Genomic DNA, 13260 nt, shown 5'->3' on the forward strand with positions numbered 1-13260 from the left:
ATATATATATCACATAATATACTTAACTAAACTATCATCATACTGCTACTCGGAGTTTCATGGGTACGGCTCGCGCACCAATCATCAGGCAACTGAACAACATAGGCTATCTCGGCTTCAGGCGTGTGTGTTTACGGTTGCCATGGCGACAGTGCGATAACAGCTCTGTTCTTTTGTTGATGCATCTGTCTTTCGATTGTATTATGGCCAGCTTCTCTTCCATGCATAGATTGCATGATCCTGATTCGCGTTGGTGTGTGTTGGATTGCTTCAATATGTTCCATTCAATAGTGTAGTCTCTCCCCTTGCTTTTCAGTGCCCAGATATGCTTGGATAGTTCTGTCTTCTTTTCATATTTTTTGTTGCGAAACGACTTCGTGTGGTTCCGTACCTAGATTTAAAGTCACCCACGGTGAGCCCAACGTATGTCTGCGAGTCAGAACCGGAAGTGACGGTAGCTTCGTACACAATTGAGTCAGCTAAGCACTCTGCACGCAGGGGGCAAGCTCCTTTATCTCTACAGTTGCAAGTTTTGGTGGCGTTTGTTTTTGTGTTGTTTTGCCGCATTATTCTGGCGTTGTGGGACTTGATGATGGAATCCATGTTTTTCATGCAACTGTAGCTCACTCTCATGGTGTTTCTGTTGAAGATCTTCCTCAGCTTGTTGTTCAGTTGCCTGATGATCGGTGCGCGAGCCGTACCCGTGAAACTCCGAGTAGCAGTATGATGATAATTTAGTTAAGTATATATTCTAGCTCTGCCTTGGCATAGAGCACTCTTTGTGAATATTGGCCACCATCATATGTGATAGATAGATAGATATATATATATATATATATATATATATATATATATATATATATATATATATATATATATAAATAAATAGTTATATATATATTACCTGAGGTATGCCACATATGGAAGATAGAGGCTATTACTATAGCCACGCTGACCCTGTAGGCATTTGGAATGATCAGCGGCAGTAAAAATCCCTGGTATCTGTTGGTCTCTTGAGCTTGAAGGAGGGTATACTCCATTCCTCCCTTAAGGCAGTTCATCAGGTTGAAAGCCCGGACAAATCTCGCCGCCATCACTCTTTGGTTTGTTGACTCAAGGTGTGAAAAGGATTTTCTGGTGATTAACAATTTGAAAAGTTATATTGAAGATTCAAACTTTTATTTAATTGCAACCAAACTTGAACAACTAGTGAAAGGCAATCAAAAGAGATTTCAAATGTTTCAAATAACACTTCATCTTGCACAATATATTTATTCCCTAGTAAACAGAGTTTTCATTACTTAAAATAAATATTGTGTTTAATACCAGTCAGCTTCAATGGCTACTAAGAAACTTTAGCCGAGGAAAGGGTATTAGTTGTGTGCTCCCAAGCCACGTGATTTGTTAAATGAGATTTAACAAAAAAAGAATTACACATGCACGAAAGTCATGGATTCCCTCAAAAGAGTTCTGTCTTATTTTTAAATTTTCTTAAATCGCTGCACTATCGTTTAAAAAAAGGGCAGATCCAACAGGTTATGGGCCCAGGCAAAACTGAGCAAGTCCATGACAAAGACTTTGCTTCAATGGTGACGAAAATGAGTACTAATTAAATTCCTATGCCACTTGCGAATGATGAATCCCAACATCTACGTAGTCTGTAAACTGCTTTGTTTGTGCATATATTGTTAACGTTAAGCTTAATACTCGTAAAACCCTTGTGTGTACACAAATCTTTCGCCCACAATACACACAAATTACGCCCTTTTCAAATACTTTGTGTATTATCAAGTGCACTTTAAGTTACTCTCAAAGAAACAGGAGTCTTGAAGTTCTGTATTGTGTATTTCTTCCAGGGGCGGATCCAGGATTTTGAGAAAGGGAGGGCCGACATCCCGACGGTAGCACTTTAGTGATCTGTGTCCTGGGGGAGGGGTCTAGGGGGAGGGGTTGTCCCCCTCCCCCTTGGAAATTTTTGGTTAATTGTGAGTGCTTAGATGCAAAATGGTGAAACATTTCGCCAAAAACTAGAAAAACCAGAAACGTTGCAGACACGCTTTTTTTTGTGCACATATTTTTTCTCCATAGACACATATTTAACAACGCTCAACAGTGCATGTAGAGCACTACAATGGATACACTATTATTGTGTCGATTCGTTTTTTCTTTTGTGCGAAAATTATGACACCAGATTCACCCCAAGAAAAAACATAAAACAAGATATAGTCAATGAGATAATTATGATATACTTAGCCAATACGGAGGTTTTCCACAACGCCCCGGCGCGCTGTAATGGTCCCCCAACCCCCACTTCGCCCGCGTGATTGTTTTTCCCAGGAAAAACACCCCCCTTTCATTTCAATTTGCCTCTCTGTTCTTCGGAATATTGAGACGTAGGTTTGCATAACCACTGAGAATTCTTTTGAGGAATCTCTAACGTTAAACTTGGATGGAAAATACGCTGAATATTCCATCGTCTCACCAGAGCGAGACACAGAACTTGAGTCGCTCAGAACCTAAAAAGTACACCATAAGAGTGTGTGTGCATCACCACGTTGTAGCCTATGGCAAAAAGGCTTCTACAACAGAATTTGGACCAATCACAGGCCTTCACTGTTTGACTTCACTGCCGCCTCCAGAACCCAACTCTATAACAAAAGAGCTACTCCCAAACCGATCAGCTGACCAAAATAACAATGGTTTACAGCTGCTCCGTAATGTCCGTAAAGGCAAACAAAGGGTTTCGGACTGAACAACGTCCGTAAAAATGGACTTAAGCTCAAGGGTTTTCTGTTAAAGGCATACAGTATGCGCTGAAGGAGCTCCAGTCAAGGCTCATCACTCTCACAAAAGAAATCTCCCGGATAGACGGCGATCAAAACGCCACCTATCAACTCAAGGTCCAAAGAGACTCACCTAGACTCCCGGGGCAACTGAACCACTCGGAGGAGTTTACTGATTCTTGGAATCAAGTACTCCAACGGGCAGGCAGAACACTCCGTAGAATCTGGAGAGAAGAGTTATCCCGCCAGGCAAAAAGGCAACGGGAGAGATTTCTAGAAAAGAAATCAAGAGCCGAGACCCACCTAAAGTCAACTATAGAAGCAGTGGCGGAGCTAGGGGTATTGGTCAGGAGGGGCGAGAATGGTCTGTTGGGGCGCTTTCGACAACTATCTAAGCGGAGCGCCACCACTGGTTGGCGCGTAGCGTACAAAAAAGTTTTGAGTAAAGATACTCCCTAGATCGCCGGAAATGACCCTTTCCGGGCCTGACTAATTTGCAGATAAACGAAGAATAAATTGGTGTCATCGCCAAATAACACCAACAAAATGTGACAAATGTCAATAAGTAGATGAGAGTGCAATAAAAAAGTCAATAATCGCGAATAAGTAAAAAAGTGGTAAAGAGCTGAAAAGGGCGCCAGCAGTCAATTAAAGTCCGTCAGGGGGGGGGGCATCCGCCCCCCTGACTGTATGGATGCTCCGCCACTGTATAGAAGCTCCTGAGGCAAACCGGCTACTGACAACCATCCTCCAAAAAGTCAACGCAAATATGTCCGATCGGTAAAAGCTACTACTGTAAAAGCTCCGACAAATTCCGCACCACCAACAGGGAGCTACAGACTACAAGTAGTCACTCAAAAGCCCAATGTCTTCGAAAAGAAGCAGAAACACTAAAAAAGTTCGTAAAGGACCTATCAGACAGAAACATGTCCAATGTAGAGTTTATTGCGCCGGGAAAAGGTCTGAATGTCATAGCAACTCCAGAAAACCCTAAACGAAGTGATCTTCTCAAGTCATTGAAAGACCTAAAAAGAAAAATGAGAATCCGCTTCATCATGTAAAACAAAAAGCAAAAAGGGTTTACAAACGCATTTGAAAAAAGCACTTTTAAAACATTGGCACTTAATCTCGCAGCACGCGGAATTATCCAAACTATTTCCAAAAGAACCGATTCTAGCCTACAAAAGGGCCCAAATCTCAAAGATTTACTTGTTAACTCAAGGTTTCGTACTAACGAAGAATCAGCTGACTCTCAAGGTTCACACGAAGCTCTTTTAGATGCTCTTATAGCTGCACTATGAGTCCATAAAAACTCGTGCACAGAAAATAGATGTATTTTGAGAACGAGATGCCCAGGCCGAATATAAAATATTCAAAAGCTACTACTGATGAAGCTCCTCCTATAAAGTTTGAGAGCAGAAACCGGTCTAGTTGGTCATAAGAACCTACGCTAGTCTCTCCTACTATTAACAGTACACTCAATTCACCCAGGGTTGGCCGGTTTTTACCGGGCGGTTTTTACCGCCCCGGTAAAAACAGGTTTTTTACCGGTTTTTACCGGGAGGTTTTTCCCACATTTAAGTGGGAAAAACTGGGAAAAACCGGGAAAAACCTCAAATTATATAGAATTCCTCAAAACTCATGTGGAACTTGTGGAGGAGCATAGAATCTACAAGAAAATGGCATCTTATGGTAGGGGGTTGGGTTACATCCAAAGAACAGCTATGATCTATAACTTTTGAGTTTACCGATTAGACTATTATAAATAATTCAAATAATATATTGGATGCTCAAATCAACCAACTTTATTTTCCTATCGAGATGCATAATTCCATTATCTAGAGAATGGACTCGTATCAAACTGTTGGTGCCTCCTAGGGCTATGGTTCGTCATATTATACATGCCACATTAGTCCGCTCAGATCCAAATGATGATTCACATCCAAGAACGATCACTTCATGTCTGCGATAAATTGTACTCTGTTCACACTTTGCACTAGGCACTGTACTATGCTTATATTGCTTATAGGCACTGTACTAAGTGACTGTTGTGACATCAACTAATTTGAGAATAAGTAACAATTGGAACAGTTACTTGTGTTGTTGATACTCCTACCTCTTCAGTTAGCCTATACACAGGAAGTGCCCAGTATCACCTCACCTGTCCACCTCAAAGTGTTTAATCACTCATGCATGAAGTTGTATAATAATTGGACCATGTTTGCATCAAGGTAAACAGTTTGGTTGTGTGAATGGCTCCATAGGGCCATTGTGCGTTTAATACTTTAATTGGGCCCATGTGCCTTACAAAGTTTCAAAGCAGTTTCTATTGAGTCCCCTGGATTGAAGTTCACCTCAATAGACTGTTGCCTACTGTATTAATGGAATGAACTGTCTGAGCACATAATATTATCTTATTATATGGTTCCTTGTCCCTTTGAGGCTTTGGATGCCATGGTTCGCCACTTCGTTCTATCCTCCGCTGTTCATGCCACATTATAGGCCTGAAGAATTTAGGAGGGGTGAATGTCCCAGTGTAGACCTATAATGGTTTGGGCAATAGGCAATGCATACTGCTAAAGAGATCGTGACAGAATAACTATACATGTGCAATACGAAAAATACTCCTTTTTCCACAAAAAGTCGAATAAGAATGTGATAAAATAGCTCAAAATGAAGCTAAGAAACTCCCATATTCAATAAAATATGCCTGTCATGAAACAATATCGTGCCTACTGATGACCCTGCATTTTACGGACAATTAATACTAGTTTTCGAGACGGAGGCGGTTTTTACCGGTATTTACCAGTTTTTCCCGGTTTTTACCTGGTTTTTACCGCTTAGTGGGAAAAACAGGTTTTTCCCCGGGAAAATGCCAACCCTGAATTCACCTAATAGGTGCAATTATGCTTCACCACGAGGAGCATGCTATAAGTTCATGTTCCTCGGGCCCTCCCTTAAAAATACTTCAGGTTCTTGGCGACTACGTTGCGTTAGATAGTGTAAAACCGCCTACACCCCCCTTTTATTTGAAATTAATTGTCTTAGTTTCAAATTTGGATCGCGTTTCAGGGAAGAGCATCTGGATATATTAGGCTTTTCTTTCATCAAGTTATGCCTATTAGGAATTTGAAGTACTCCCACATAAAAAAAAATGCAACTGATTTCCAAAAAGGGGGGCCGGCGCCGGGTCGGCCCCCCCCGGATCCGCCCCTGTCTTCTATAGCAGCCACACCCTTTTTGCATATTTTGGATTTAGCCAAATAATTAGGAGATGCATATTGTGCACAAAATCATTTTTTATCATGCCATGAAGTGCATATTTTGGAATTTTTTTGTCAATTACTGTATTTGGACTGGGTATAGTGAGTACAGTACTGTGGCCAAACTGGATTTTTGTACATGTCTTGGATTTTGTCATTACCATGAGAGTTACTAGATCCAAATATGCGATTTGATGGAAATCAGCTTCAAAGCTCTTTGTGGGATAATGTACTACAATAGAAGGTAACAATGCCAATAAATAAGCAAGTCTTCATATGTAAATTAACTCTACATGGCTGACAGTTCACATGAGCCTTCATCAACGACAGGTCACCATAATACATACATTAAAGGGTGTGAAGACTCGCGAAAAAAGAAACTTCTAATGCCGGTAATCTGACCCAGGGTTCTGCCCAGGGTGGATTGAGTGCCGGCAGGACTATCTAAGCGGAGCGCCACCATGGGTTGGCGCGGAGCGTACAAGGAAATTTTGGGTTTTGGAAACCCCCCAGATGGCCGGAAACGGCCCTTCCCGAGTATTCTGAGCCACATGTAGACAGCTTTGAAATGAGATCTCATGTCTGGAATTTTTCATAATGAAAAAAGTTAGGAAAAATATGTTTAACCCTACCCAACTACCACGGTACATGTGCTGCGAATTTTCCCAGGTACCTTGCCAAACAACTGTGAGCTCATCCCCTGTCTAACACCTGTTTGTTAACATTTTTTGGCACGTTGCAAGAGAACTTTTCATGGAGTAAACTTTTTTCGTTCCACTCTAGAAAGGATCGGTAAAGTTATGTGAAATGATATCTTAGACGTTCAAGAAAAGTAGGTAAAATATCCCCGTTACATTTAGGTAAGTAAAACACACCTCAAGCCAACTGACTCCTCCGCATGCACACCCCATGAAACACGAGGACTGGGCATACCATACACGCATAGCACGATATCAAGGCCCCTTGCTATGGCCATCTTTATGAAAGTTACCCTTGTAATCACATGTTTTATGCCACTTGGCATGATTAACTCAATGCTAAATATTGTTTCCATGTTCTTGTAGAAAACGTAAACTCCGCAAAATACAATTAGTTGTGATTTTGTAGTTACGAGATCCGTTATAACCGCCGAGGTGGTTAGGCTATTTGCTATACACTTAACTATGGTAGGATATTATTTTTTTCGGTATTTTTGGAAATGCTAGAAAATACTTTCTTTTCCCCCCGCTTAACACCAGATGTGGCTTACGGTATATTCATAAATGGATGCACTAGAGCCTTGTTTACATGACATTAGTTGCATTTAGTACGATATGCAAGTTTGGCATGAATTTCTCTAAAGTTCTTTGCTTGATCTTTTGTAAAATTTGAAAGGTGTAGCCTACCACCTTTCCGTACACAATTGGTACACAATTGATTTTCAGTTTTTTTTCTCTATACAGTCAAGTGAATAAGTTGTACATTGAGTATATACTCATCGCGAATGCAAAAACCGATGCGGGGATTTCCAGCAGACAAATGTTTTCTTTGCGGGATTACTGAGTCAGTTGAAGGGAATCCCGCACCTTAGTGGGAACACTGAACTGAAGTCAAATTCATACGAAAGAAAACGTTTACTAACCAACATACAATACAAATATAAAAGAACGTGGAATGGCAATATTGTTCAAAACATTTCCCGCGAGGCTGATTTATTACAGCAACCTTCCCGCACTGGGCCGTGGGTGTCCGTGTGACACGTATACCCTGAAGCTTGCGAAATAGCCATTGTAAGTGGGTTGGGGACACATCATTACTCGTTGGTATTGTGACTAAAATTGCGAGCATGCTCTCTGAACATTTTCCTTTTGTTTCTGAAACTTTTCTTGTGAAATTTTACTTTTTGTTTTTTTTTATACAGTAGATGTACTTATTTGTCCTTTGTGTTTTTATTTTAGTTTTTCGTCCCGTTTTTTTTTCTAAATTTTTTTAGTCCGATTTTTTTTCCCGCCAGCCGGGCTGGATTTCCCGCGAGCATCGTGGATTTCCCGCGAACCTGGTTCGGTTTCCAGCCCTTGTCACTTGTGCCTAATGCAATATCATGTAAATTCACCGGTAAGAAGGTTAACGGCCGTATGTGTACTAGCTAGCTGGATAGTGCCTGTGTCTCGTGCGATAAAAATAGATATAAATGAAACTATCAAAAGTACGATCGGGAGTTGGAAACGGAAAACAGTCATTGGTCTGGAATGCGGAACTCTGGTAAGTTTTACTAAGTATGACACTGTGATGTGTTGGATATTTTGAACAGTTATGAACTGGATTTCCCCTAGTCTCAAACAGATTGTTTCTGTACGTTCGACCCTCCAGCTATGGAGCTGTTTTTTGGAGTTCCTATCGAAAATAAGTGCCGGTCGGAAAAGTCACTCAGGCAGATTGCGGCGGTTGGTAATTCAGCGTGCTGGTCGGGGCCCGACCGGCAGCGGCAGAAGCCTGCTGACCTAGTTTCAAATGAGGTGTAACAGAAGTGTTAGACACCACCATAGATCCCAGAAAATATGCACACAGCTTGCTATCTTCGGTAATTAGACACTAGTGTACAGTCAGTACATACAGCTGCAGTCAATACCAACAGCACAGGGTACAAACGATACAGCGATGGACATCTCAGGTACAGCTAAAGATAACAAGGTATCACGTTTCATACTGGCTGCATTTTGTAGCTACAAGCAGAAAACTTCACTTGCAAGCAACTGAAAGTTAACCTTAAGAGCGCAGCACGCAGTTTGGGGTGAGTCTTTAATGCCTTGAAGTACCATGTCATACAAAATTGCTAAAGAAGTTACAAAAGACAGAACAGTACAGTCAGGTAATGAGAGCCTTTATTACTGCTCTTGTCACAATCAAGTGCTCAAGAAAACTACTGTGAATCTCACAACACTGGGAGTCACTTTACGCCCGGGTGGGCAACCTACAGCCCCGTGAGCCACATGTGGCCCGCCCAGTAACTTTTTTGCAGCCTGTGAGATGTCTCAAGAAAAAGGTAAAAAAATCAATCTATTTTACATCATCCCAAAACCGAGCTAGCTGAGCACTAAGAGTTCTGCACTAATGATGCTGTCAGGTAGGCCTATTATCCCCATTAATTATCAACTGTACTGTATTGACATTATGTTTTTGTGAATACAGATTAAGTATGTAACACACCTATTGCTTGAAAGTCCTCCGAATCAAAGGTTTGAAATCAATAGCAGGTCATTGGTTAGGTGGGGCCCAGTCAATTCATATCTGGCCCATTTATTCACTCTGGCCCATCCATTCACTCCTTATATCTGGCCCATTCATTCACTCTGGCCCATCCATTCAATCCTTATATCTGGCCCATTCATTCACTCACTCTGGCCCATCCATTCACTCCTTATATCTGGCCCATTCATTCACTCTGGCCCATCCATTCACTCCTTATATCTGGCCCATTCATTCACTCACTCTGGCCCATCCATTCACTCCTTATATCTGGCTAATTCATTCAAAAAGGTTGCCCACCCCTGCTTTACGCCTTCATGCTGCTACATTCAACATTAAGAAAGAAAATGTTGACTTCTTATGAACTGAGAAGTGTTCAATTGCACACAAATCAGAGCTGATATATTTTGCCTCAATATAACATCTACAGTACACCTAAATTATTCAAGTTTCTTTCCAAAGTAATTTTTGATTAGATAAGTCACTTATACAGTAGCAACACATAGGGGTCAGAGACTGACCTCAGAGGATTAAAACAGAAGAAATCCATCTGTTTACCACATATATAACAGAAATGTTGTGTTTGTTTCCAAATAACCTCCACTGTCTGAATGTTGACTATACTGAACTCCATCATAAATGACTTCAACATTTTTGTTCTTTGTTTTCTACTCAGTATATGCTGAAGGTCTTTGTTGTGTCCTAACCTATATAGTAGGGTTCTACAATATTAGGGTTCCTTTACTCCTTACAGAGAAAGCCATAGCCATATATACATATATAATAGTATTGAGCCACCCACCACCCCCCCCCCCCCACCCCGTCTCCCAACAACAGTGACATTCACATTCAGGTTAATACAACTTCTCTAACCGTATATCATAATGTCAAGGCTTACCTTTCTTTTTCTCCACTTTCTATTAATGTTTGGTTGATGCTAGCCTTCCTTTGGTAATCTTTCAGTTTTTGCTCAGAATGGCTTTCGAGAGAAGAAATTTTATGAAGAGAGATTAAGAATGTGACCTTTCACAATCAGAGAAACAGCATGCCATTTGCACTGAATATTCCAAATTAACACACCACAGAATCAACACCAATTTTTAAAGTGTTTAAAAGTATTATCTTGAGCCATGTAGTATACTGTTACTTAGGCTAGGCATGATAGGCTAGGCCTAGGGGCAAGATTATGGTAGCCTATGTATAGTTGTGAATAAGATTAGTCTAGCCTAGGTGAGAATAAGCAAGGCTGAAAGATAATTTTAAGTTCTTACTCAGAAATATCTATATTGACACTGGTAAACGTAAAGTGTATATGACGTGGTAAACTTCGATTGCAAGTGGTTACTTAGGTGCAGCACGTGGTTGCTTGTGTTAACACCACAACCAAAGAATGAGGATAGATAGACAGACTCATCGAGGGATTCGACACTGCATTTGAACTCACAATCATCAACCTTGTTTTTTGGTAATGTAAACACAGAGGCTCTGAGGACAAAAATCAGCTTAAATAACATTTTTTTTTTTCTGATTGTAAAAGTCAAGCAAAATAAATTATGTTCTATAGCGCATTTCATCGATACTGAAAACCTAAAGGCGCTTAACGACCCCCCCCCCCTCGGCCTCCCCCCAAATCCCATTTCAACTTAAAAGCAAACAAAACGCTTTGCAAATATAGGAAATGAATAAAATAAATTATTTCTATGGCGCATTTCGTAGATATCGATCGATGACTTAAAAGCACTTAACAACCCACCCCCCCCCCCAATTCCATTTCAACTTTAAAAAACGCTTTGCAAATAGGAAGAGACCCTTCAGAAAGCATGGCAACATAAGGTACCAACATCTTCAATTAAAATAATAGAACTACCTGGGTACCCAACAGGATACACTTTGGATAACAAGGTAATACAAAATTATATATTTAAACTGTTTGGCGAAGTGTGAAATTGTAGGCCACTAGAGAAAATTGTGTGCAGAAACATATAATCCTGTCCTCACAAGCTTTCAATAGCCGGGATCGTCCCAGTCCGTTCCCGTGTTCAGCACACCAATGGCTAAGAATTTAAAAAAAAAACTTAATGTGGTAGTAACTTTGGTAAGTAAGTTGAAGGAAGTAAACAGATGAGAGAGCTGATTGAATTCAGAATGGTATATAAAAAAAAACATTTATGGAATTCTTCAATACATCCCAGTGTTTATAATGGCTTATGAACTGATTGTAGGCTACTAACAGTTGTGGAAATTAAGTACAATCTTTCTGTAACTCATGTAGGAAGCTGGTCCCTGATTCATGTGACAATGGTTTTGTAGTAAAATATATCCTGGTATTGATCAGTCTGAAGTATGAGCAACCAGCTTATACGTTTTGGTTTTCGGAAAAAGGAAAACTATGGGGTCACTCTTTACAATCAAGAAGGGACATGCACATTGCCGACACTATGAAATTAAAGCTACTGTATGCTGCATTGGCGCCAAATATGCTAGATATTCGAATATGGTCACCTTTGGTCAAAATTTTTAAACTGTTTTTTTTACAACCTTTGAGGAAATTTTCCTCACAGTTCCCCCCTCCCCCCCTTAAAAATATCTAAAAACAATTGGGAAAGTAAAGACCTCCAGGAAAGTACTTTTTGATAACTTAAAGTAATTATAGCATGCTATAATTTGGGGCCTTTACTGACTACCTTTAAATAGATATAAGACAATAAAAACTACAAACGTAAACTATAAACAATAAGAGCTAACTAGACATGCTGTAAAATCTAAACTAAGTAGAGAAACATCAAAAGTTCAGAAATAAAAGCAAATATTCAGAGAACCACAACAATTAAGGGATTGGAACAAAGTCAGCAGGGTTCATTAAAAAATTGCCTAAAAAGATATACATGTCTATAAATCACATTTAAAAGAACAAAGAGAAGAATTACTGATTTGAAACGGAGGTAATTCCAGGCTTTTGGGGCGTAAACTTCAATGGACTGATCCCCTATATACGTTTGATATCTTATATTGTACGATTCAGTTGATAGAATTTATTAATCCAACTAAATCGTTAAGGTGCAGTGCCTTTCAGACAATTGAAGCAAAGTATTAAATCCTAAAATCCACACGATGCATTCAATAGGCAAGCAATGAAGGTGGTTTATGATGGGTTTCATGTGTTCTCTTCAAAGAGATGAACTAGTTGTTAGCCTAGCAACAAAATTTTGAATCAATTGAAGGTGGTAAAAATACGATTTGTTTACACCAATTAAAAGAGAATTTGCATAATCAATTCTAGATAAGACAGTGGCCTGAATAAACTTTCGAGTGGCATCCTCGTCAAGACAAGAACCCAACAGGCACCACGGTTCCTTGCTTAGTGGAATATTCCACTGTGTTGTACAGTAATCAGTATAGTAAAGGCTTCATAATTGACGCACCCCCGTAATTGACGCACCTTCAATTATTACTAGCAACGATACAGCAGGCCACCTAAACTTTTTGCAGTCAAGCAGAATGACATATTTTATGATTTTGAATCCATTTCAGCTATTTGCTGACCAAATTGTGGTATTTTTTAAGCTTTTAACACCCTCCGACCAGTTTTGCACATTTTTTGGTCATTTGGAAATCTTACTCCCTAAAAATAACCAACATTACCTCAATATGATAACACTGCTCTCTGGAACCTGACCAGTCTGAGCTTAGAGGCTCAGAGCATAGCAAACAGCATCTAAAGTCAATGGATGTATACTAAGGCCTACACTACAGTTAGATTTACAACGAATGTGTCAATTTAGGGGTATGAAAGAACTTGACACGGCAGACATTTTGTGGTTAAATTCTGCTCAATTGTAAGGTGCATAAGCACAGAACCTTAAATATTTTAAGATCATAACATTTCTGAGGAACTACACATATGAAAAACACATACAGTCGAGTGATTTGGATTTTTCGTTGATAGATATCGTTGATCAAATCCTTAAGTGCGTCAATTATGAGCACGC

At 40.0% G+C, this 13260-nt stretch overlaps 1 protein-coding gene across 1 annotated transcript in view; it reads right to left on the minus strand.

Annotated features, from left to right (window-relative positions):
* Positions 1–11291, minus strand: part of LOC139959469 (uncharacterized) — a 93094-nt gene extending 81803 nt beyond the window's left edge. The window contains exons 1-3 of the mRNA XM_071957127.1: positions 11270–11291; positions 10170–10250; positions 905–1134 (exon numbers count right to left, since the gene is read on the minus strand). Coding sequence (XP_071813228.1) covers positions 905–1094 — 190 coding nt within the window. The 5' untranslated portion in view covers positions 1095–1134; positions 10170–10250; positions 11270–11291. The remainder of the gene's footprint in view (positions 1–904; positions 1135–10169; positions 10251–11269) is intronic.
* Positions 11292–13260: the final 1969 nt, after the last annotated feature.

This window comes from Apostichopus japonicus, chromosome 19, assembly GCF_037975245.1.
Source record: "Apostichopus japonicus isolate 1M-3 chromosome 19, ASM3797524v1, whole genome shotgun sequence".
In the NCBI taxonomy this organism is placed as follows: domain Eukaryota; kingdom Metazoa; phylum Echinodermata; class Holothuroidea; order Aspidochirotida; family Stichopodidae; genus Apostichopus; species Apostichopus japonicus.